This window comes from Sarcophilus harrisii, chromosome 6 (assembly GCF_902635505.1).
Source record: "Sarcophilus harrisii chromosome 6, mSarHar1.11, whole genome shotgun sequence".
NCBI lineage: Eukaryota > Metazoa > Chordata > Mammalia > Dasyuromorphia > Dasyuridae > Sarcophilus > Sarcophilus harrisii.
In genome coordinates, this window is record NC_045431.1 from 29,072,460 (window position 1) to 29,097,171 (window position 24,712).

A 24,712-nucleotide genomic window follows, 5' to 3' on the forward strand; every position below is an offset into this window, starting at 1 on the left:
TAATTTCAAAAACTGGATATATAGAATTTTCTCTATATTGGTATGTCTACATCAATATAAATGTGATATATAATATCAATACAGACACATGATATATGCACAGACACAGACACACACAAAATCAAAGGTACTGGCAAATTTCTCTCGTTCACAAGAACTTACTATATTCATTAATCTGGATGTTACACTATGTTCTTTCAAGTTCCCCTAATATTTAATGCTGTGTCCGGAACTCAGAATATCCAGCAAAAGCGAAAAGTTACACCATCCAATCACCATTCCACAGCAAATTTTCCCAGGAATTAAAACTTTTAAAGCCTTACACTTGTTAAAAACCCACCACCACCTACTTTTCCCCTGGGTCTCCTGCCTGTTCCTAGGTCCCTCCATCTCCCTGACTTCTGAGCTTACTCCTGAGCAGCAGCCACCTTCAAGGTGTGAGAGGATGGAGTGGTTGAAGGCAGAGCATTTAGGTCAAGTCTGTGCTAGAAAATACTGAATGATACATCAGCACTTTTTAAAATCACTAAATTCCCTCTACATCCTCTAGTCTGAGAGCGTGAGTCTGCAGCCTGCTGAAGAATCAGCTCACTTTAGTCTGAAGTGCCCAGCATCCCTGGCCGGCCTCCTGGTTCACACATGACAATTCAAAGAAGCAATCAGCCCTCCAAGAAGATCTGCCTAATTAGCAGGCAGAGAGCACATTTCAGCCCTCTCCTTCCATCAAGCTTCCTTCAGGACCATAATTTGGAGGACTGTACCTCTCCCTAACTCCCACTGCCAAGAGATCTATTCACGTCAATGGCCAGTATGACTGAGAAGGGCCAAAAGCTGGGGTTAATTCCTCCTCAAATGACAGTACCTCCTAATGATAAAAGAAGGTCAAGAACAGGAGCCTTTGTCCTTTGTCTATTTCATAGGACATTAGCTAAAACACCCTCTCTCAAGCACCAGGGACTGACACAGATTTACATCCACGTCACAGTGGTCATTCTCAGACCATCAGTGACATCCCTGAGACAATCTGGAAAGGCCTTCTAAAACAAAGAATAAAGAAAATTAAATATCTTTCACATTCCTTATTGAATTCTATGCTAATTCTTTGATCACTGGGATCTCATATAAGAGTATATGGAAAGTTAGCCCAAATATTTTTAAAAAAGTAATCAGAAAAACCCAAACTCGAGTCATGATAAGGAAACTTATATTCAAGCCAGAAAAATAGATTATGGTAGATTTTGTTCAGAAATATACATTGAAAAGATTTTTGACAGAAATTAGAATATGAAGATTTGGGAATACAAACTGATAGCATACAAATTTTTAACTGAAAGTATCCATTTAATCTCTACCTCATTATGTTTATTAAAGCATAATTTACATGTTTATTAAAACATAATTTACAGACACAAGAACTATGACTCCATATTATATGAACTCCTGTTTTCAAGCCCCCTTATTGAATTATAATAATGATGGAGAACAAAAAAAAAAAAAGCAAGAACTACAGAAAAGGGAAGGGAGGAAAGCAAGAGTTCTTGAGAAAGTCTGGATCAGCCCAGAACTGGGCTTGCATTTAGATCCAGACAGGAGGAGAATTTGTAGAACAGGAACACAGAACACTGAATGCATTTTTGACCTGGAAAGTGAAAAGCCTAGAAGATTCATCAGGCAGGGAAGTGTTTATGCACATGTGTACGTATATGCATATGAATGTATCTGTATTTATGAATACATGATATAGATATGACATATTTATATATACATATGTATGCATGCAGGTCTGCCTATACACATGCACACTTGCCCATATAGTTAGAAAGTGCTTTTTATTTTTAAAGATTCTAAACTCAGAATATCCCCAGATTTTATTTAGTGAGTGCAAAAATAGGAACAAAATTTATTTATTAAAAAAACCCAAACAATCCCACACCAATGGCACTAAGTACAGTGATGACTGGTATAAATCAGAAGTCAGTTCTAGACTCAAAATAATAAAGGAACAATTTGCATGACTCACCGGCCATTGTCTCGGCCCACGCCCCATACACGGATGCTCACGATGGGTTGAGAATGAAGGACAGTGCGGTCCATGGGATCAACCAGATTTAGCATGTCATTCTCCAGAATGAGATACATGTCTTTCCCCTAGAATTCAATGAGAAAGCAAGGTGTGAACTTTATGCTTCCTGGACAACTAGATATTTTTTGGGAGAAGAGGAAAGCAAGAGTTATTTTGTAATAATTCTGTAGAAAATAGTCAAAGTTCATTCTAAAGGAAGAGAATAATCATCTTTGAAGGACCTAGTGTGAACAGAGCGCTGAGCTAGGTGCTGAAAGAGACATAGTTTAAATGAGTCTTAAGTAAATAACAGTCCCTGAACATCATTGAAATTATATGACAAAAAAATTTTATTACAAGATGATACATAATAGACAATAACAATTCTGTTTGATGCCCAAGTGGAGTGAACAAAAATGTATTTCTGGCAGAAGAGGCATTTGTGTTTCACTTCAAAGCTCAGAATTCAAAAAGCAGAGAGTGAAGTAAAAACATCTCAGGCAAAGGGGACAGGATGAGAAAAGATGACGGGGTGGGAAAATATGGGCAATGAACAGAGGGGATCCAGTAGTTCATCTGGCTAAAGGGTACATATGAGAAGAACTGTATGAAAAATGTCTAGGGGAAGATTAGAGAGCACTTCCAATTTAATGCTAATATTCCGAGGGCTTCAAATAGTGAGTGCGAATGATTTTCGGGAGGTAACAGAGGCCCCAAAGGATGACAAGACAGAGGAAGGTTTGAAGGATGGATTAATGAAGGAAGGAAATGGAAGATCAATTAGGAGGCTAAAGGTTAAGGTGGATGGTAATGAGTGCTTGTCCTATGCTGGTAATAATAGGAAGAGAAAAGAAAATGGGATTCAAGAGAAGGAAGACATGACTGGACAAGGAACTGGATGTGCAAGATAAAGGGAGTTGGAAGAGAGAACCAAAAGCCTGAGAAAAGAGCTAGTCTGAATGTGGACCAAAGCCTAGTATTTTCAGCCTTTTTGTTGTTATTGTTTGCTTGTTTTGTTTTCTTTCTTGCATTCCCCCCACCCCCATTTTTAATGGGATTTTTCTCGTAGCTTGATGGATAAGGGAATGTGTTTAGAAGAATTGCACATGTTTAACCTATATCGGATTGCTTGTTCCCTCGGGAAGGCTGGGAGAGAAATTTGAAACATAAGATTTTGCAAGATTGAAAACTATCTTTGCATGTATTTGGAAAAATAAAATATTATTAAAAGTAAAAAAGAAAAGGAAGGAGCTAGTCCAACCGCTGATAACCCAGAAAATTGAGACCAAGGGAGATGAAGTGAATTCACTGCCCAAGGTCACATGGGTCCTTAACCTGCAGAGTTAATGTTTGAAAAGAGGATCTTGGACTCCAGTTTCAGGATTTCTGCAATTGCCCCTTATTACAAGTTCAATGTTGGATGGTCTGCCTTTGATTCAACTGCTATCTCTGTAATGATTGTGCAGATAGTTATCAAGTGCCAAAAGAAACGTGCAGAACGCGCTTGGTCCCAAGCAAACTCACAAATGAGCAAGAAGGATGCGAAGGTGCAAGTTTAACCCACTGGGAACAGTTCAGACTGACAAAAAAAAAAAAAGCACTTTATGAAGTTCTGGAAGACGTTCAGAAAGCAGAGTGAGGGAGAGCCCTTATAACAATGAGGGGCGGCTGCTTTCCACAGCAAACCTACTACGGTAATAAGGTAACACAAGAACTATTATCCCTCTTCCAGAGAAGAGGAATGATATATAATGAATATACAATAATTATATAAAAATTCTAGTGAAGAAAATGGGAATAAGAGTGACTTGGGGAAAGGAAACATTATTTCTAGTTTTAAAGCTTACTTTGTATTTTTTTATAATATTATTTACTTAAAATTATATTTATTATAACTTTGTTGATGTAAATTAATAGTGTATTTTAAAGCAACCTATCTTTAACTTTTTTAATGTCCTCTCCCCTAATCCCTATTCCAAGTATTATGGAAGGAAAGTTGAATCTGGAGTCACAGCAGCTGGCTTGATTACTTACTACTTATGTGATCTTGGACAAGTCCCTTCACCCCGGGTTCCCCATCTGTACAATAAGGTGCTTTCAGTCAATAGTCTCTCCTAGATCCCTTCCAGCTTGTGAGAGGGTTACAAACCTTTCACTGGACTGAGGGATCCTCCCAAAGTAAAATCTCCTTTCTATGTGAGAAGCAGCTTTTAAAGATACTAATAGGTAAAGAATGCTCCACATCCAGCAGGAAATGAGCAAGATAAATGTTGGCAGCCAGTTCGCTCACATATTTATGATGTGCCTAAGTTCCCTCACACATTTATCTTGTGTCTCCACTGCCTTATCATGGGACCGTGGGGATGCAACGCTATAAAAAACAATTATCCTTGTGTGCCATCCATCCCTTCCCTTGGGATCTCACAATATGGTTGGGAAAATGAACATATTCAAATAAACAAAATCCAAGCCAGCATGTAAAGGCTCTGAGTCACTTAACAAAACAGACATTGATTAGCCTTCCACCAGGGACAGGACACTCTGCTTGGTCCGGGGAGCTTTCATTCAAGGGTGAAAAGTCACATAGTGCCCACCTGTAAGCAGTTTCTGGTCTGTGGGGATCTACAGGAAATCGGAGAGAATTTGAGGAAAGGAAGAACAAGGAGAGCCAAGATTGGGGGAATAGTTCTGTGAGAACAGTACCAAGGGAAAGAGCTCAGAATGGGTCAAAGGGAGTATTCGTTAAAAAGTTGTCTCAGAAAAAAGGGGGAGGGTCAAAGAAGGGATGATACTGAGGCTCTGGGGCAGTGGGATAGATGGAAAGAACCCTGGAGAGAAGACTGAGTTACTCACTCTCCTATTTCTCCCCCTTTTCCCTGAAAAGAGTGACATGATACCCAAAGGAAGTATACTGGATCTTCTTAAAGAGTCTGAGTCACCAGACCCAGGTGATCAGTTCCATCCCAAGACCCTGAAGGGATTGAAAGATGTGACTGGTAAATCATACGGGGCCCTTTAAAAGATCATGGAGATGCCATCGGGAAGATTGGGTTCTCGTTCTGATAGAAGCCGACAAGCTTGGAGGAAGGGGCCAAAGGGTCCTAGAATTAAATGGTCCAAGACTTCAGGGCAAAAGGGACCTCAGGGGCATCCAGTCCAATGAGGAAACAGAGATCTGAAGAGAATGTTCAACAGGGATTACACCAAGAGCCAAGAGAGCAGAACTAAGATTAGAGCACATTCTCAGCATCCAAATCCCCTGTACTTGGTGACCTGCCACAAGAGGATGAGGAAGGATAACTGGTGGGAGGAAGAGCTGATGACCTGATACCTGTGAATGTCTGGGTGTCTGGAACCATAACTTGTCCTCCTGACTCCAGGGCCAGTGCTCTGAATCACTTACCTCCTCCTGTTCTAGAGTTCCAAAGAATATGTTTAGATCATTTTTTTTAGTCATAAAGAACCTTGTAATGGGATTTTTTTTTCAGTAGGTAGAAGGGGCAGAACTGGTAGTACAGAGTCATATGAGTGAGGTTTGGAATAACAAATAGCCAATATCGTAAAATCGAATGGTTTGAGTAGAGGAGTAGTAAGACAAAATGAATAAAAAAAGATTCTGAGGCCCCATTTCAGGGGGACTTAAAATTTTAGCTAAGCAAATATGGATTTTAGTGTTTTTGTTAGGGAAGAGTCATGGGAGGTTTCAGAGCAGAAGAAGGACATGGTGAGATGCAGATAAAAAGGAAGGAATTTAAAAATCAAATAAGGAAAAATAAGATGTTCTTAGAAAAATAAAAATAAGCAACTAAGGAAGAAGCCAACGATCCAAATTGGGAAAATAAGAAAAAAAAACTGGAGGCTAAAATAACCCAACAAGAACTATAACAGAGATTTTTGTTTACAAATACAATCATGCAAATGAATGCAAATGTCAGAGATGAAGACTAATAGTAATCGAGGGGGCAGCAATTCAATTCAAAAAATATTTATTAAGCTCAAATTATATGCAATGTATCATGCTGGATGATGGTAACCTTAAGACAAAAAAGAAATATTCCCTAGCTTCCAGGGGAGGCTGGAGGGTAGTGGAGAGCACAAAATATACACATAGCAATAAATGAAAAGCATGGACAAAGTAATTCGGGAGAATTGGAAAAGGCTTCAAGTAGAAATCGGTACCTGAATTGTATTTGAGATGAAGGTAAAGAAGGAGAAACCCAAAGAACCACTTGTGCTAAAAGAGGGAGTCAGGAGCCAGATGTGGTCGGCCTTCTGTAGAAGGGGAGGTTTAAGCTGAGTTTTAAAGAAAACAAGATTGAGAGGTCAGGAGAGAAAGCAACATGGCCATGAGTGGCGACCAGTGAAAAGGCACCAAATGGGAAGATGGAGTCTTATATTCGAGATAAAGCAAGAAGAGCCACAGTCGTTGGATCATACATGCAGAGGGGATTAAAATGCAAGGAGACCATGCCAGGGTAAGAAGGGCTTTAAATGCCAGCAGAGAATTCCTCCCGGCTTCTGGACAGAATAAGGAACTCTGGACAGAGCAAAGGAATGGCTTTAACTGTTAGCTGGGGAGGGGAGGGTTGCAAGCTGTGGGGAAGAGACTTGAGAGGAGGCTAGCCAAGGCAGAAGGGATGAGATCCAGGTGACTGGAAGGGTCCTCTTGGGGAGGTCAGGAGGAGTAAGAGTATAGCAAGAGTAGGAAAGATCTGGGGGAGAACTGAGGGAAGGAGGAATTGGAAGTGAAGGTGAAGACAATGAAAAGGGCTAAAGGTCCCAAGGCAGATGGAAACCCAGAAGGAGATTCACGTTGCAAGAGCAACTTCTACAACCTAATTTCTTCTACTGAACACTTTTACATTTTTTTTGCATGATCATTTAATTCTTTTCATTCATGTTAGTAACATATAAGAACTTGGACACTGCCCGGGGTGCTGCGGACAAAACTTCCTAAATATCCAATGTTACTGAAAAGCATATTTCCCTTTTCTCTTTGAGATCTGGAAAGATGGACCTTCATTGATAAATCGATTTGATTACTACATCTACACACTTATTTACTAGAAAGACAAGACTCCGAAGACATTATTTTGAGGATGATCCAATAAGGCTAAACAATGTAATAAACCTTATTAATTTAAACCAAACCAAAAAAAGGCTACTCTGAATGAGTGATAATATCGAAATGCAAATTTCTAAAAAATGTTTTTATTTTAGCTGAGAAATAGTAAAAATCCTTAGGAATACAAGATGCCTTGCGATTAGCATATCAAATGTTTGAACACAGATTCCTCAAAGTACATAAAAAAACACTGCGTTCTCTTGAGTATTTGCAACAATGGCCCCAAAATGTTTTGAATGCTATCAGTTTGTTCTATGAATCACCCAGTCCTGAAGGCTGATCTTTCCAGTGCAATGTCCTGACACCATCTCAAACCTGACATGTCTGAAAATAAACTCCTATGAGGATTCTGCCGATGGAAGACCTTCAGGGACCCAGGGGATAATCTGAATTTTATTCAGGAAAGTATAGATTTGCTGTAGCTTTTAACAGAGAAGTGATGTGCTTGGGAGAATATAATTCTGGCAGCAGTGGGTATGAATGATGAGCTAGGATGGGAAAGATGGAAGTAAGAAATCTAGTTAAGAGGTTGTTCCTCTAGTTCAGTTCAAAGATAACACAAGCCTGAACCTGGATGGTAGTCATGGCAACAGATAAAGCAGCACAAATGCAAGAGACATTTTTAAAGGTAGAATTGACAGTGCTTGGCAACTAATTGGGTATAGAGGGAGAAAGAGTTAAAAATGGATTTGAAACTTCAAGTCTAGGTAAGTGGGAAGGCAGTTTTGTCATTAACAGAGGGAAGAAGTCAAAAGAAAGGAGAGGGTAGGGGATGAAAATATGTTGAACTTGAATTGACAGTGGATGTATACATAACATATACGGTGGCTATACATACACATATAGACGTTCAACAGGCAATTGGAAATATAAGTCTGGATAGCTTGGAACAAGACATAGGGCTAAGGACAAGGGATAGGACTAAGGACATAGATTTGAGAATCACCTTCAAAGACCTGATAATTGTAGCCTCAAGAATATGTAGTATCACTACCGGTAGTCCAGAGCAGGGCTACTTAAAACTTTTTCCACTCGTGACCCCTTTTCACCCAAGAAATTTTTACATGACTCTGGGTATACAGGTATATAAAATAGGTATAAACACTGATAATAAACCATAATTTTGCAGCCCCCACATTGTTACAAGACTGCATATAGGCTTGCAAAGCACAGTTTAAGAAGCTGGAGTCTAGAGAGAAAAAAAGAGAAAGAAGGCTAAGGGCAGAACATTGGGGAATTTCCATAGCTGGAGGAAAATTGAAGAAGGAGAATTTTAGGAAGACAAAAGAAATGATTATAGAGGTTGATGGAGAACAAGGAGAGTACAGAGTCAAGGTGGAGAGTTACAAGACAGAGAAAGTGATTAATAATAAAAACAATGATAGATACTCACATCAGGGCATTCCCAAAGCTTTATTTCAATCTTTAGCTATAGATGGAATATAGCTATTAAACTATTAAGTTTAAAACTTAACTGAGACTTTTAAACTGGGACTTTGCAGAGTGTTTAAGATTTATACACTATTTTGTATATATTGTCTCATTTGATCTTCAAAACCACCCTGGGAGGTAAGAAGTATTATTTTTATCACCATTTTACAAATCGGGAGACTGAGATCATTAAGCGATATGCCCCAGGTCACAGTGACTGAATCTGAAGGTCTTCCTCACGCCAAGTCCAACGTTCGATCCAATGCACCATATAGCTAGCTGTCTGATTAACGGTAGAAAATTCTATAGAGAGATAAAGCAGGATGACAATTGAGAAAAGACCATGCTCTCTGCTCATAAATCAGAGGTGGAAAAGGGAAGGAGGGCTCACTGGAGAGAGGTACCACACAGCTGAGGAACAAATTTTGTGCAGAATGTTAGCATTCTAAAAACATTTACAGGCAACGAGAGCAAGGGAGCCAGTGGAGGAGACTGATGATGCAAGAGAGAGGGAGGAGGTGGGAAGGGGGAGCACAAAGAGGGGCAGGCTTGGTAATGAGCAATGACTGCAATCAGGCAGGGTGGACAATAACAGGATGGACCTCCGAGGGTTGTTGCAAAGAACAAATGAGATAATATACACAACATACAAACACACACACATACACACATATACAAGGTGGTTTTCTAACTTTAAATATTACACAGATGTTAGCTGCTATTTAGTATTATTGTTGCTGTTTTTGCTGTTGTTACTATCCAGTGCATCAAAATTGTCATCTTCACAACCACCCTGACATGTATGTGCCATATATATTATCCACGATGTTTTAGACATGAGGGAAATGGCCGCAAGAGGTTAAAGATCTTGCCTATAGTCTGGCTGTGCCTAAGTGTCAAAATCAGGTTTCCTTATTTCAGATGGAAAGAAGGACACACAAGAGCAGAGAATCTTTCTGCTCTGAAGCTCACCTACAGTGTTGCCTTCCCTGGAAGTCTTCCCTGATCTCCCCAGCTAAAGCAATCTCTCCTTGCTCCCATGACTTTTGAGCACTTTATCTGGATCACTCTTACCACATTCTGTTCTGTATTATACCCATTTGTATATGTAAAACATCCCCCCCATGCTGTTCTGAGTTCTTCTTGGGCAGAGATTGTGTCATTGTTTATCTGTGTACTGCCAGCACTTGCCAGAGTAACTGGCAAACAAGAGGCGCTTAATAAAGGTTCACTGCTGCATTTGTCGAATGTTCACAGCAAGATGGGAAACTAAGCCACAGAGTGAGAATGAGGAAGCAGAGGAAGAGCAGGAGACTAAGGACCGTAAAAAGTCTGACACAGCCACTGGGGGAAATGGCAGGGAGTCGACTAGGAGGGAATCTCAGGATTTTGGGGCAGGGTTGAGGTGAGAGCAGCTCAAAAACTGGATAAGGCTCCGAGAGCCAGTATAGTTTGCCCTTATGCAGATGGCAATGAAGGGCACAAAGAATTAAAATGAGAATTTCAATCTCCAATCACCAAATGCTGGCTGAAAGGGGGCTTCATCCCCAAGGGATAAATCTGTCTCAATATGAATCACACCAACACTGTAGATAAAGGCAACGAATATCAGCTTCTATGCATACACAGCACTGTGCCAGGCACTTTGGGGATGGCAGTTTACAGTCCTGGTGTGAACAAAATGCTCTCCCTTTCTGCTGAGCTCTGTGACGGTGTCCATTGCCCCCTGCACCCAACCCTTTCTTATATAACATACGATTGTGACAGCGATGTTCTATCTCACATATCTGATCAATGAAGAACAGATATATTTTGGTAACGAGCTCACAGAGAGAGTAGCCAAGAGCCCCCAGGACAGGCATGTGGTTGTGACATTGGAGGCTTTTGCTCAGCACCGAGATCCATCATTTCTTGATTCTGATCCCTCACCCCTCCCCCCCCCCCCCCATATCTCTATAGACCCCTTGAAACTGTGGGCTTTCCCCAAAGCACTGAAAGCCCACATTGCTAGTAAGGATCGCCTGCAGTCTACATTGCACTAAATATATCCCGACACCTTGGCAGTCAATCTTGGCTAATATTTCTAACCATCCTGGGTATAAACCAGCACAAATGAGTACTCCCTCCCTGAACTCTCCTTCCTTGGTGCCTTCCCTTCCTGGAGTGTATTCCTTCTATATTTCTCCACCTTTTGAAAACACACACACACACACACACACACACACACACACATACATTTCACCATGTAATAACTGGTAGAAATACTGAGAGGGGGGTTCACTTGCTTATTTTAAACATTTGTGTAAAAGAAGGAAAACATACTTGCCTTTAAGTCAATTAACAATTTTTCCTGTCAATCTCAATATCTAATGATAAGATTTTTACTTTCTGGTTTGAAGGGAAGGATTATATCTCAAGAGAAAACTTTCCTCCGGATTGGGGGGCTGATGTCTTCAAAGGGGACACCTGTTTTTCTATAATCCCACCAGAAATGGAGTTTCTTCACGGCTAGCACCATGGAGAGGGCCAGGAGAAAAGAAAATTGTGGCATGCTCTTAAAAGCCTTATTCTACTTTGCCAGAACAATATAAGGAGAAGGGGGAGGGAAAGGAAAGGAAGTTGCCTTTTTTTTTAAATTCTGTGTGACTTCATAAATCTTTAAGATTTTGTTATTTATTAATCTCCTTTCTAAAATGGTAGCAACCAGTGATTTAAAAAGTGGTTTCTCAGGGAGTTGAATTCAAGAAAGAACATTAAGGCAAAGTATGAAAAATGACAGGAATGGAAGGGGGAAGGGAGTAGGCATTTATTCTGAGCACATTGCGTGCCAGCCCTGGGCTGAGGACTTTACAGATATTGCCTCATTTGATCCTCACAATAACTCCGGTGGTATTTTTATCCCTATTCTACAATTGAGGAAACTCAGACTAATAGAAGTTAAGTGACTTGCTAGCTAGTAAGAGTCTGGGGTCGGATTTGAACTAGATCTTCCTGAGGTAAGCCCAGGGCTTCTTTATTGGCAGTGGTAGCTAACGGCCTATGGAAGACAATGGGAGGGATTATATACAAAGGAGGTTTTCAATTCTCTAGGAACCGTGGAACTATTAGCCCTCACCTTGAGTGGGACCTCAATATGAGAAAGCATACAAAATACATAAACATAGCATGAGCTAATTATCGAAGGCAAACACCGAAAACAGGATCTTTCAAGGATTTCCTATAAATGCATGTGAGAAGTGCTTTGAAAATCCCTGGGGATGTGATCTAAGCAGCAGCATTATTTCTTATTCTGCCTTCTGGAAGCCTGGGGTTACAAGGAAGGCTTTGGGAATTTTTTCTGCCAAGTGATCTCACCTCTCCCCAAATGCCGACTGTGTCTCGGATGTCATTTTTGCAGTACGAAAGCTGTCGGATGCAGTTATTCACGGCCACGCTGCTCTTACCGGGGGCCAGGTCCTCTTCTGCCATTTCTACCCATCCCAGAGAGCGGACAGCAAAGCACTGGAAGACACAGGAAGACAACAAAGAAATTACACACGTATCAACATGTGGACAGAACTCTTATTTCCTCTAAAAACTCAAAACTTCATTTGATAAAATGGCATTTGTCCATTTCTGTCGATCACTGTATTTTGTGAAAATGATAATTTGTTTTTATACACAAGCAAAATATTTCCTAGAATGCCACAGTATTAACAAGTAAGAAAGAGAGAGAAAATGCAGTGTCAGTCTAGGCAATTCACAAACTGTTCTTGCACAGATATACCTGTATCCTGAATTCCAGAGGCAGACATCATAGCAGTTACATTCTAAAACATTTATTGTGTCTTCAAACTGTGAAATTCAGAACTCCTCACCTACTAGGTCAGATCTACTAGAGTATGACAAATCTGATTTTCTAAAATTTTAGCAAAGTGAGTTTTCCTAAGCAAGTTAAAGCAATTACGGGGACTCTTAAAAACTCTCTTGTCTGCCCAGCCAGTCTCTTTTCTTTTTGAGATGCCAAATGGAGATGCAGATTCACAAAAATAAATGGATAAAAACCAAATGATAGATTAATCATCACATCAGAATGCAGAAAGGCTGTTTAACCAACCAGAACCCTCATTTGATAGAAAATGCCATTTTTTACATAATAGTATTTTTCCTTAGATAGATAACTAGAAAATTTTTAGCATTCATTTTTTGGACTTTTAAGTTCCAGAGTTTTTTTCTCTTCCTCCTTCCTTCACCTCTTCTAAAGATGGTGGACAGTTCCAACTAGTTTACATTTGTGCTATCATGTAAAACATAGTTCTATACTAGCCATAGTTGTGAAAGAAGAAACAGATCAAGAGAAAAAAAACACAAGAAAGAATAAAGTGAAAAAACATTTCCCTTATGAAGAACAGATATATTTTGGTAACGAACTCACAGAGAGAATAGCCAAGAGTCCCCAGGGCAGGCATGTGGTTGTGACATTGGAGGCTTTTGCTCGGCACCAAGATCCATCATTTCCTGATTCTGATCCCTCACCCCTCACCCCCCCATATCTCCACAGACCTCCTTGAAAATGTGGGCTTTCCTCAAAGCACTGAAAGCCCACACGTGGCTAGTAAAGATCGCCTGCAGTCTAGACTGCACCAAATATATCCCGACACCTTGGCAGTCAAGGAGTCCTTTGTACTTGTCTTGGATAACTGTGTTGTTGAGAAGAACTGAGTCAATCAAAAAGTCAGGAATATCAAGGGAATTAATAAAAAAATACAAAGGAAGGTAGCCTAGGAGTTGTGAGCTGTATGTCTTTTTTTTTTTAAACTTATCTATATATGATATCTTTTACAAAGAAAAGAAAAAAGAAGAAAGTTCTGATAACTTCAAAAATTACCCATGTTCTATTATTTACAGGATTCTACTCTAGACTTTATGAGTCACATATGTGCAAACCTAAGACTTCCCAAACTCCTTGATATTATGGCATCCATAAGGTCCTATGTGCCAGAAAGTCTTTACAGAAGGCCTCCCCTATACTGCCTGACACCTGGGCCTTCCCCTTTCTGAAACAGCCCAATTCTGGAATCTTTCGCACTAGATTCTTCTCGGTCAGACAATTCTCCATTCCTCAGTGTGTCTCCCTACCTATGCCGTCAAAAAAGATAAAAATTAAGCTGGCACATTTGGGTAGGATTTTGCCTGATGTTCTGAAACCAATGGCCTAGCTCATTGGTGCCCCAGGAAGCCTGCAAGAGTTAGGCCCAGCGAGTGAAGAAAAAGATCAGGTCTCCCCATACCCAAAGAGGAGCACTCAGGAGAGCTTTGGTGGAACCCCTCTGTGCCAGGTTCAGAAGGCAGCATCTTGGGGACTGTGACTCCCTTCCTCTTGCTAAAAACTGAAGGGCATCGGATCTAAAGTTCTGGCAATTTTTCGAATTGTATCCTTAACTGCTCGCTCCCCCATCCAGTTTTTTCCTCAGTTCCCCCTAGACAATTTGATGTAGCTCTTACTGCTTTGGTGCATTCCTATTACCTTTGTCTACTCCCTTCCCTTTCTTTTTGGGAGTTATGTTTGTGATAAAGGACTACAGCTATTAGCATCACTAGCCCGTTTTTATTTTCAGGGAGAAACTCCAAGTGTCAAAACATTTGTGGTAGACTGGAATATCCATCTATATCTATATTTATATATAATACATATATGTATATTTATAAATATATGTATAATAGATACACACACATATATACATATATATAAATATACATATATTTATAAAGTCAAGATGCTGTTGTTCACATGCAAAAAATATAAACATCAAGTTTGCTCTGTGGCAAACACAGAGTTTATCTTGAGTTTATGATTTGCCTTCTTGTGATCAATCCAAGTGATTTTTGTAGAGCTGTTTACTTCGAAACCTTCCTCCCTTGTCTCACTCCTGAATAAGAACCCAGAATCCTTTTTAAATTACCTCACGTGCATATTTAGATATACCATATATTCATGGCACACACCTTGCCATACTTAATAATAACACTGTGCTCATTCTAGAATTTAAATTCCTCTAATTTTCATCTTTCCATGTCTTGACTGACTTCAGTCTCCTTCCACATTTCCAAGTCAGCAATAACATGGTTCATTTTAAATTTCTTTTTCTCTGACTGTTTCAACACTGTCATCAACTCCTTCCAAATTCTGTGGATTTAAAGTATTCTCTAGCTATCGGGAGCATTTACACTCCTCCAAATAAGAAAAGTCATCTGCTTTCTCTGAGTCTCTTTTCCCACTCCTACACTTACAAAATGTGAGATCAAGGGCTTTTCAAAGCTGACACGTTGTAATTATTGCTAATAGTGGAACACCTGGGCTGGCCATTTTTCTCTCACTCTTGGTGATGAGAAAGGTTCAATTCCTTTTTCTACAATTACTGGTTGATCTTTTAAAGGATTTTCCTAATTTGTCAATTTGTGGCCTCCAATGATCAAGTTTTAGAAGAGAAGTCACTGTCCAATCATCACTGTGTACTAATGGAGGCAACCGGGATTAAGTGACTTGCCCAGGGTCACATAGCCAGGAAGTGTTAAGTGTCTGAGACTAGATTTGAACTCAGGTCCTCCTGATTTCAGAGCCAGTGCTCTACCCACTGTGCAATGGCCTTTCAATAATCTTCCATATGATCATATACTGTGATAACAAGGATGTGAACCATTAAGAGGCTGGACCAGTCATACTCCATAGCTCGGAAAGCTCAGTGGGAGCCAGGTCAGCACAGGATACACTGGATTCTTCTTAATTGCTCCTTTGGTACATGGGCAATCTGGAACTTCAGTGTGACCCTAGATTTCATTTTTGCTCTCTGCCCAAAACTACTGGCTACAGAGAGCAGAACTGGCCAACACTGAAAATCTGTGTGTTTGGGAAAAGGGATATTAAAACCTGCCCCTAATCCCAGCTTGGCTCAAAAGAATCGCTTAATAAAGAAAACGAACAAGGACACTGGCTTCTCATTCCCTGCCCTATCCTCAAGACATTTCATTAGCTTTTACCAAAAAAACCTCATTTGGAATCAGAATAATTTTTCTTCCTGGACAAGATGTGTATTTAATAAAGATGCAATATGTAAGATAAAATGAATCACTATTATATGAAGAGAGGATGTAGAAAGAGTCTAGGATCGAGAGGGAGAGAACCTGATCAAAATCTTGGTGCTGTCCAAAGCAATCCCAATAGACTTAGTCATAGAAAATACCATCTGCAAACAGAAAAAGAACTAAGGAGACCCAATGTAAATCAACATGTGCTATGTTCACTTTTTTCTGTTTTTTTTTTTTTAATCTCTTCCATGGTTTTCCTTTTTGCTCTGATTTTTTTTCTCCCAACATGATTCATAAAGCAATGTGTGCTAAAAAATAAATAAAACAAATTTGGCTCTACTTCTTAATAATAATTATATTTATATAGCACTTTTAAGGTCAACTTTGAGAAAATTCCTTAACTGGGCTTTAATGTTCTGTATTATATTTTCTAAGGTAAATGGGGTCAAATGACTAGTCCAGGATCACAAAGCTAATAAGTGGCAAGTATTTGAGGCCAGATTTGAATTCAGATCCTCTTGACTTCAGGGCAGTGCTCCATCCCTTGCATCATCTGGATGCTTCTTAATGTTCTTATTTGCAACACGAAGGCACTGGGATGCATATGTCTATGATTCCTTTCTAGCTCATCTGTGGCTCTCCACATTGTTCTGAGAAGCTGCTACGGTTTCAAAGGACTCATTTTCTGTCTTGAAATCATAGTATATTCCATCTCAGCCCAGAAAACAAAGCTTTTCAGTTTGTTAGAATGTACCTACAGAAGGGCTGCGCCACAAGGGGCAGTCCAGTGCCTAAGTAGAAGCCTCTTTCTTTTTAATTGACATAGACACATCAAATGAAGTGGTAAAAAAGTTTCCTTTGCTTGGGCCATTGCTATGATTTTTCACTGATATGAAGAACCTCATTCCCACCATATGGTCATGTATGGTCATATGAAAAGGAAGATATTATATCTCACCATTTTTTTTTTGGTACAGAAAGCAGAAAAGAAAAAGAAAGAAAAGAGAAGAGAAGAGAAGAGAAGAAAAGAAAGAAAGAAAAGAAAGGAAAAAAGGAAGAAAAGAGAGAAATAAAGAAAAGAGAAAGAGAGAAAGAAAAAGAAGAAAAGAGGAAGAGAGAAAAAGAGGAAGAGGAAGAGAGAAAGAGAAAGAGAGAGAAAGATAAAGAAAGAAACAAAGAAAAATGCATTGTTCAGTGCTGCCCTCCTGTGTCAGAAAAGTTATATTCTTGAGTGATAATGATGGGACATCTCAGACTACATGGTAAGAGGAAGTGATTAGTTTCTGAAGATGGGTACTGTGCTGAGGAGACCACATACTGCCATGTTTAAATGAGAGAAATAGCACCATGTAGGTGTGGCTTTAGGAGGGTCTCAAGCTAAACTGGAGGATCTGGGGGCCCATGTGGGTTCCTTGAAGCTTCAGAGAGGTTCGAGGAAACAGCCAATTATGGCCAAACTGGATGGGCAGGTGGTTGGGTTAGAGAAAGTCTACATGCAAGCTTAAGCTAACCTAAAGATAGGAATGATAAAAAGCATCCATTGATCTTTACAGCATTTCTAGGAGGTAAATAGGGTGTGATCACTTACATTTTACAGATCAGGACACTGAGGCACAGAGCTCTCTTCCTACTCCCCCTCCCACCATTCTCCAGTATCAGCCCACAAAGACCCAGACAAAGAGCAACTTTAGGGCCGCCCAGGGAAAAATTATTAAGACAATATTTGAAGGAATTCCATCTCTAATCCTCCTCAGCAGATGGATTCCTCTAGGGAGCCATTGTCCTCCAGCTTCCTAATCCTTAACTCTTGTAAAAAATAATTGGATCGATATCACTAAATTCGACAAAACTTATCAGTGTCACTGTGTTAACTCGTATGTATTTCCCTATAAGTCTTTTATTTCTAATTTAGGAGTAAGAGGCTTTGAAAGCTAAGAGAATTTTAGGCAGGGACAAGGAGAGGCTGTCTCCCTGAGCCCAGCTGAGCCACTTTTTGGGAACTTGTTTAGTGTGTGGGAACCAGAGAGGTAAAGAGGCAGTGCTGGCTGTTCCCCACTCCTACCTGCCCAGCTCCAAGACTTCCAAAGGCCGAACCTCAGAGCTTCCAGCCAGCTCCATTGCAAGGGAGCGATCACACTCAAACCCAAGACAAGCAAGTCACAGCCTCGTATCCCAGGGCTTCTGTCGGCCTCCAGCTTCTCAGCAACGGGAACATCTCAGTGCAGTCTCATCATCCCCTCAGATGTCTGAGTGGGTCCAAGGGTAGGAGAAGAGTAGAGCAAAGAGCTACAGGCGATCGTAGGCAGGGGACAGGAAGCCCCAGCACAAGAGCGCCAGCTGTAAGGCAGCAAGTCCTTGCAAGAGTCAAAATGGAGGTGTTTGTAGGTGGTGATAAGATGATGAGGATGGTGGTGATGGTTTAATGGCCTGGGATTCCAGGGAAAACTGATTAAAGTTACCCACAGTGAGAACAGTATGCAGAGAAAAGCTACAATCTGGTTTGGGTCTGTAAGAGTAGCATTAATTACAGTCATTTGAGGGAGGTGCTTACAATTTATTTCTAATTACTAGGCAATACAATAACCATTATGATTCAATGTGTAGACTACCTTTTTTTTTTTTTTTTAATTCAACAAGCATTTATGGCATTCCTGCCTTGTAGAGTAGCTAACCAATGAGATAACAGATGGAAAGTGCATCAAAAACCTCAAAGAAAATCTCATTATTATTGCATTATATGGGTTATAGAGAAAAAAACTTATTTAATCTCTGCTTTAGTTTCTTCAACTCTAGAACAGGGATAATAATAGCATCAATCTCCCAGGATTGTTGTAAGGTTCAAAGGAGCTACTGTAAAGTACTCAGCATTAGAAACTATACAAATATTTTTCTTGTTCAATTATTTACAGTTGTGTCTGACTCTTCCTGACCCCATTTGGGATTTTCTTGGCAAAGACACTGGAGTGGTTTGTTACTTCCTTTTCCAGCTCATTTTACCTATGAGGAAACTGAGGTCAACAGAGAGAAGTGACTTGCCCAGAGTCACACAGCTAGTGTCTGAGGCTTGATTCGAACTCAGCCAGATGAGTCTGACACTCAGCTGGTATCAACTGACAAAGTTGTGTGCTCTCACAGTAGAAACTTATTTTTAAATAGAGGATGGGACCCTGTGAGTCTGGTGTCTTGGATTGGCAAGAAATAATGATCAGGATGATTTCAGAAAAACCTGGAAAAACTTCATATAACTGATGTTGAGGGAGTGAGCAAAACCAAGAGAACACTGTACACAATAGCAACAAGATTATGTGATGATCAACTGTGATGGACTTGGCTCTTTTCAACAATGAGGTGATCAAAGACAATTCCAATAGACTTGTGATGGAGAGAGCCAACTGAATCCAGAGAGAGCTGTGGAGACTGAATGTGGATCAAAGCATAGTGTTTTCACCTTTTGTTTGTTTGTTTCTTTGCTTCTTTTTCTTTTCTTTCTCATCGTATTTCCCCTCTTTGATCTGATTTTATTTGTACAGCATGATGGATATGGAAATATGTTTAGGAGAATTGCACATATTTAATCTATATCAGATTGCTTGCTGTTTTGGGGATAGGGAGAAGAGAGGAAAGGGAGAAAAATTTGGAATACAAGATTTTTCAAAGCTATCTTCTCATATATTTGGAAAATAAGATACTATTAAAATAAAAAAAAGAAATTATTACACATATACTAGTTCACCATTAATGCACACAAAGTTTTCTCTGAAATAAACAATCACTTATTGTATTTCCTTAGAATGATCAGCTTTTTTGCATAAACTCCAACACATTTGGAAGGATCCAGGAAAGAGGTCCACGGGGAATCTCAAACTGAGGTTGACCTAATTTGCAAGTCAAGCTGAAGTAGGATAAACCAGATTAATTATTTACTATGCTAATGACCTCTATGGTAAGAAACCCTCATCTCCCTGCTTCCTAAGTAACTAAAGGCAGCATGACTACATTGACCTCGTTGGGCTACTATACATCTGTTCATGCTGTTTTTCCTTCAACTGCCTGTAACATCATGGGCAGCCAAGCTGAAGACTAAGTATGGAGCCCTGCGGGAAGGGGTATGATGGTATATAAATATATATATTTACACCCACTAGTGCCAGTCTCCTACCAATTATCTTTGGAGTTGGCCAGTTCAAATGTAAACTGTACAATGGATTAACATCTAACGCATTTTACCACAAGGGAGAACATTAATAAAAATAAAGCAAAAAACGCTGAATTCATTAGGAACAATACTGTGTTTTGTATCAGGAGACTATGTTTCTGGTGTACTTCTTTGTAGGTATATGTTTACCACAAGTTAGCCACTCTGAGCTCCAGTTACTCATTGACAAAAGAGGACTAATGGTACCCACCATACCCATTCTATAAAAATTCATTAGCTGTCTACTATTTGCAAGGTGCTCTCCTAGGTGCTGAAGGTACAAAGACAAATGAAAAAACTCAAGAGTTACTGAAAGGATCAAATGAGAAAATTGACGTGGAAAAAAACAATTCCATGCAAATCCTTAAACAATTGTAAGATGATTCTAACCAGCTGTGCATATAAAGTAGAAACAGAGGATCACGGGCTCATAAGTCAAGAGGTATAAGAGATCTCCCAGGCTATCTTGTAAAATCCATTCATTGTATAGATGAGGAAATCGAGATCCAGAGGTAAATATTACTTATGGGTAGTAAAGCAGCAGTCCGAATCTGATCCCGAAGTCAAGTTTTATACAATTTAAATTTAATTAAAATAAGTCTACATGGTTTTTACCAGAGAAGAGTGAAAGAATTTCTACTCAGTTTACCAGTTCTGTCACAAAATCAATCCTCTCCTATGTAGTAAACAGAGACATGGAGGTCAAGGGGTGACCCTCTGATCACGGTGTTGCCATGTGCACTGTCAACAAAGGGAGAGCGATGAGTGTGGCTCAGGATGAGGAGGGATGAATAAGTCCTCTGCTGCAAGGAGAAATCAAGTGCACATTTTTCTTTGGGTTGCATAAAAGATGTTGTCAAAGGCTCAGATAAGGGGTAGGAAAACAAGCGTTTTAAAAGTACTTACTACGTGCCAGGCACTGTGCTAAGCATTTTAGGATTATTATCTTATTTGATCTTCACAATAACTCTGGAAAGCAGAAGCTATCATCCCCATTTTCCAGGCAATCAGAGGTTAAGTGGCCTATCAAGGGTCACACAGCTAGTATGTGCCTCATGTGTATTCAGGTTGAAAACACGATGCTTTCATCTACATTCAGTCTCCATAATTCTCTCTCAAAATGCTGACTTCAGGTCTTCTTGACTCTAGGAACAGTACTCTACCTGGGCTACCTACTGACTCTAGATATAGAAGTTAAATCTAAGAAATATATTATCAATCAATAAATACTGAGGATAGGAACAGTTTCATTTTGACTTTTTATTCTCCTTACCTAGTATATAGCATCTGACTCACAGCAAGCACTTAAACATTTACCAAATGATAACTGTTAAAATGTATTAATTATTAGTAGCCTAAAGAGCATCTATTTTTAACAAATTCCCATATACAGAAATTCCTCAACCTTCTACCAGTTAGAGCAAATCAAAGACAATTTATTTAAGAGAAGGAAAGGGAAAAAAAAAATCGAGTGCCATTATAAAGCAGGCAAATGCTTCCATTCCTTTCTCCGACATGCACAGATTATGACCCTGGCCTAGTTTCACAATGTCTTCAGGGATTTAAAAGTCAAGTTCATCACCAAATGAAAATGTCAGGTCTTCCAAAGCCTGTCACTGCTTTTTTCCCGTGCCATTCTTGTACTGAGGAGAATATTCCAAATTCATGTCATTCCTCCATCTGAGGTACTCACTGGGTCCCTGTACTAGACGAGCAGAAATTGGAACAATTTCTAAAACTTGGGTTTGAACCAGAGCAACATGAGCTGTATGCATAAGCAAAGTTACTCTGTGGGGGGAAGGAGGGGAAAAGTTGGAACAGAAGGTTTTACAAGGGTCAGTGTTGAAAAATTACCCGTGCATATGCTTTATCAATAAAAAGCTATAATATATATAAAGAAAGTTACTCTGCAGGGAAGTGGGATGGAGGTACTCTGGCCAGATACGACTCTCTAGCTTCCTGTTTTCATTTGGGATGACTGTCAATTCATTTATCATCCCTTACTGAGAAAGCTACGCAAGTAAACACAAAAGACTAAAAATCTTCAGTTTCCAGAAGAATTCTTTGCTTTTCTTTTATTTCTCTGGTGCCATAAGGCTGGATGGAGGCCAAAGAAGCCACTGGATTCCTCGTGCCAAAGCTGGAGAATATTACAGCTTTGTTCCACTGAAATTCAAAAGCTTTCTTACTTTCTCTTCCTCGTCCTTTTAAATTTGTAGAAACACATCTGGATAAAAGCTTTGATATTATCGAGGAATAATCACAATGCCGACCGTTGAAGTAGCATTTTAGGTTTGGAAAATGCCTTACCTACATTATCTCAGTTGGCCAATGAATCTGCAGAAGATTCTATACAAACCATCATTTAGAAGTGAAGTACAATGGCTGCATTTCCCCCAGTAACTTAAAGGAAGAGAGAAAGGCTTCAGAGCTAGAAGATTCTTTGTCAGACATATAGCTCAAGACGGGCTTTTGTCTGTGGTCACAAACTAAGCAGAGATGGGATTAAATATGACAGCTCTCTTTCTACCAAACTGTTCTACCTCCTCACACCCTGGCATTAAAGGCTTAGAGATATGTCTTAAGGCAAGGATACTCAAACCTTTTAAAGTCAGGCAACATATACATATGTGTGTGTGTGTGTATGTACACACACATATAAGAATGAAACAGTACATCAATTGTGCACTGATTGTGTTTTATTATGCACATATCATAGTTTTGAAGTTGGGGAGAATTGTAGAGGTCATCTGGCTGATCCAAACTCCCATCAGGGAGAGGATTTCTTCCTATAATATCTTCCACAGGCAGTTCTAAGCTCTTGTTGAAGACAGCCAGCAATGGGAAGTTCTTCCCCTTCCAAGTGTCATGGCATTTTTGGGTCTCCCCAGATGTCAGAAAGTTCTTTTTTTATAGAGTTAATATCTTATCTCACTAAACTTTTATTAATTGATCATAGTTAGGCCAGGTAGAATCCAACAGAATAAAGCAAATCCCTGACCATACAACACTCTTTAAAGTACTTGGAGATTAAAAAAAAATACTCAGAAATAACTATTACTTCATCAGGTTAAACATCCTCAGTTCCTTCTACGGACCTTCATTCACTATGGTCCCTGCCCTATTCTAATAGTCTTCTTCTGGATAAGCTCTATTTGTTGATATTTCTCCCCAAATGCTGTATCTACATTAATATAGTCTTAGTCTTAATACAGCTACTGAGGAAAACTATTTGTCATTATAAGAAAATTCACTGCACTGTTTCCATTTTTCAACTCGGTGTTTCCATAATGGATATATATCAAAAGAAAGTCAAAGATATAAGATCCTGAATTTAATCAAAACATATGTAGTAGTACTTTTAGTGATGGTTTAACAACAAACTGGGAGCTAGATGTGTGTCCATGACTGGAGAATTCTGGCATAACAAACAGAAAGAAAAAATTTAAAAAGCTAATAAAACTTTTTAACTATAATGAACAAATTAAGACACAAGATGAGACAATTCACTCCCCTCTCTTCACTGGAGAAGTCAGAAACTATGGCAGTAGACCCTGTATATACCATAAGATTCAGTTGATAGATGAGTTAATTTTTCTGAACTGCTTTTTAACATCTATTTTTGATTCTTAGTTTAAATGGATAGCTGGATAGAGGAAGGGAAAGAGCCAATTTCAGAATAAAGGTGATATAAAAACAAATGAAATCAATATTTAGTGCCTCAGAATGAATACCATCAATGTGGTTGTGGAATGATACAGTGGGTACATTTTTATCTTTGTAATTTAGAATTCTGTACTTTGCCCTTAAGTAGCTCAAGTCAGCTTTCTATAACCATGCCACACTGTTAATACAGACTAAGATGGTAATTAGTTAGGACCCAGTTATAGATAAGAGAGCCATCTAAACTCTCTTATCTGTAACCTAGGTCCTAACTGATTACCAAGTTATATAGTGGCTTCCCCTCACTTTACAAATATCTTGTGTTTGTTTATATGTACACATACTGTTTTCCCTGATATATAGCAAGCTCCTTGAGGGCCTGAATGTTTTCTTTTTATATCTTTATATTTCTTAGCTCCCAGTTCAATCCTTGGAAGTAGGCAGAGACTTAGCAAATTATTATTGACTCATAAATCTACTCCCCTCATTTGATTAATGAGAAAATTAAAGTCTAGGAATGAAATAATTTATCCCTAAATTTTCCTCCTATAAACTGTTAAGCTCCAATTTTACCCTCTTGTGCTTTTAAATCTAAAGTAGAATTTTATAACTATTCCTCTTAAAATTCATTTTGTTAAGAGTTGGCTCTAGCCCATCTAGAACTTCTCATATCCTAATTCTGTTATCCAAAAAATTGGCTCTTTCTACCTCCTCTACATTAGATACACAAACTCAAAATCCTATAATCTATGCCCTCAACTAGGGCACTTATAAAAATATTTAATAGGGAAAGGCTAAGGACAATGACTGTTTCCACATCCTCCTAAAACCCTCCTCCAAGGATTATATCAATCAGCAACCAACATTTTTTTGGAGATTAGTTACAAATCCAACTAAATTTTATACAACTGGGGCACAGGGGGAGGGAAGAGATATCTTTATTTTGGCATCAATTATGTCATTGTTTTATTTCTATCACGTATTTGCACATCATTCACTCTAAGAGGCAACCTATTTCTTTCCTTGTTCCTTTTGCTCTGAAGAAAGAATGAGACGTCCTTTTGGTTGACCTTAACTTTGTCACAAATCTCAGCTAATTCTGCGCTTACCAATACTGACATTATAATCTATTTTGTACTTATCCTTGCTTACATTCCCCCTCTTTCATCTC

General features: G+C 39.2%; 1 protein-coding gene across 10 annotated transcripts in view; it reads right to left on the minus strand.

The window, feature by feature from the left end:
• APBB2 (amyloid beta precursor protein binding family B member 2) overlaps positions 1–24,712 on the minus strand; it is a 433,360-nt gene that overhangs the window by 73,103 nt on the left and 335,545 nt on the right. For all 10 annotated transcript variants that reach the window (XM_031942132.1, XM_023506024.2, XM_031942134.1 and 7 more), the window contains 2 exons: positions 11,973–12,119; positions 2,021–2,148 (listed from right to left, as the gene is read on the minus strand). In XM_031942132.1, the coding sequence (XP_031797992.1) occupies positions 2,021–2,148; positions 11,973–12,119 (275 nt within the window). The remainder of the gene's footprint in view (positions 1–2,020; positions 2,149–11,972; positions 12,120–24,712) is intronic.